This window comes from Rhagoletis zephyria, unplaced genomic scaffold, assembly GCF_001687245.7.
Source record: "Rhagoletis zephyria isolate East Lansing unplaced genomic scaffold, Rhagoletis_zephyria_1.1 Rzeph_scaffold_60647, whole genome shotgun sequence".
Lineage (NCBI taxonomy): Eukaryota > Metazoa > Arthropoda > Insecta > Diptera > Tephritidae > Rhagoletis > Rhagoletis zephyria.
In genome coordinates this window covers 1-1,609 of record NW_016217698.1, presented here as the reverse complement: position 1 = coordinate 1,609, position 1,609 = coordinate 1, and the positions used below count along the sequence as shown (strand labels likewise).

General features: G+C 54.4%; 1 protein-coding gene across 1 annotated transcript; it reads right to left on the bottom strand.

The window, feature by feature from the left end:
• Positions 1 to 311: 311 nt before the first annotated feature.
• On the bottom strand, positions 312 to 1,506 carry LOC108356540 (uncharacterized). The gene is made up of 2 exons (XM_017607644.1): positions 1,324 to 1,506; positions 312 to 1,195 (listed from the first exon to the last, which is right to left on the bottom strand). Exons 1-2 carry the CDS (start codon positions 1,441 to 1,443, stop codon positions 602 to 604), a joined length of 714 nt encoding a protein of 237 aa, XP_017463133.1. The 5' UTR covers positions 1,444 to 1,506; the 3' UTR covers positions 312 to 601.
• Between the last annotated feature and the right edge of the window lie 103 nt (positions 1,507 to 1,609).

The following is a 1,609-nucleotide window of genomic DNA, read 5'->3' as shown; positions in this document are numbered from 1 at the left end:
TTTCCTGGGGTTCCTCTTTGGGTGACCTGTCAGAACCTCAGCTCCCAGTTCAAATCGGATAATCCTGTGATCCGATAGTGAGGGCTCAGATGAGACCCGCCACTGAACGATCAGAGGACTGGCCAGTCTGTTGCTGAGAGTGATGTCAAGTACCTCCTCTCTGACCCTAGTTATGAACGTTGGTTCATTACCGACATTATGGATGCACAGGTCTTCACTGATAATATATTCTAATAAGCACTCACCCCTACGGTTTGTGTCCGAGCTGCCCCACTCTATATTGTGGGCGTTCGCATCGCAGCCNTCCCGTTGACCCTTAAGGTAGCTTGGACCGCTACCAGATCCTGTGTAAGAAATTCTGTAATGCAAAAGTAATTAATATTATTCTTTAGCACTACGCACGCTCTGGGCCTCTCGCAGGAAAGGTCCCAAATTACCTTATTGTTGTTATGATTTAGGCCCCTCACCTGGCCTCTGTAGGTCAACGGTTCCTGTATCAGTAGGATTCCCAGGTCCTCCGTGGCAAACCTGCTTGCAATGATCGCCGAGGCGGCCACCGCGTGATGCAAGTTGACCTGGGCTACTGTTAGCGCTGTTGGGCTCATAGTTGGGGCTCGTCCTCGATGTTCGAGAGCCGTGCCTCACCCTCGCCCTCTCTGTCAAGTTCGAGCCTGCTTATGTCCGCTAGGAGCTCTTGTGTGGTGCGCATGTAGTCGGTGACACTTGGCCCGGGAGCGCTCACAAGAGCTGGTGCCTGTGCTAATTCCGATAGCTGATCTCCCAGTGGGGCCGTGGTCGACTCGGTCGCTGGGGCAGCAGTGGAGTCAGTAGCCTCGTCGACTTGCATGTCTTGGGACTCTGACTCCTTGCTGCCTGTCGTCTTATGCCGCCACGGCCGCACCATAACATAACTGTAACGGAAGGTGATTGTGAATCCGGTCCTCTTGATGCTGACATACGACGCCTCATCGATCCCCAGGTTGAGCCTGAGACCGTTGTCTTCGGCGCCGCATGAAACCACCTTCCACGCAGCAGTGTGGATGTCCTCATTCTGGGCCTTGATGAGCCCCAGCACGTACTCCGCCGATTTATCGGCGCATCTTGGGAAGAACACCGAGATATTATGCACCGGCGGGATATCATCCCCCCTCTTGGTACATAACGCGGGCCCCTCCCATCCCTCAATGTTTGGTGCCTTATCCNACACTCAGCCGATTTCTCGGCGCATCTTGGGAAGAACACCGAGATATTATGCACCGGCGGGATATCCTCCCCCCTCTTGGTACATAACGCGGGCCCCTCCCATCCCTCAATGTTTGGTGCCTTATCCACCAGCCATGCTGCGGTCCGCTCATCCTTGCAGTCCACAAGGAGCATACCTGACCTGAAAAATACCCCACAAAAGACCAGTGCGTGCTTCCACCCTTTAAGGACCTCATCCATGATGGCGTCCTGGAGTTTGGTCAGGTCCTCAGGGCTTAGGGCAGCAGCAGGGTAATCACAGGGCAGTACAGCNCGACCAGTGCGTGCTTCCACCCTTTAAGGACCTCATCCATGATGGCATCCGAATAGCTAGGCTGCTTAGTGATTCCCTCCTGTGGCTGACCCT

What these genes read in the sequence shown, in the direction of transcription:
- LOC108356540 (XM_017607644.1), bottom strand. Translation starts at nt 1,443, where the DNA reads ATGGATGAGGTCCTTAAAGGGTGGAAGCACGCACTGGTCTTTTGTGGG.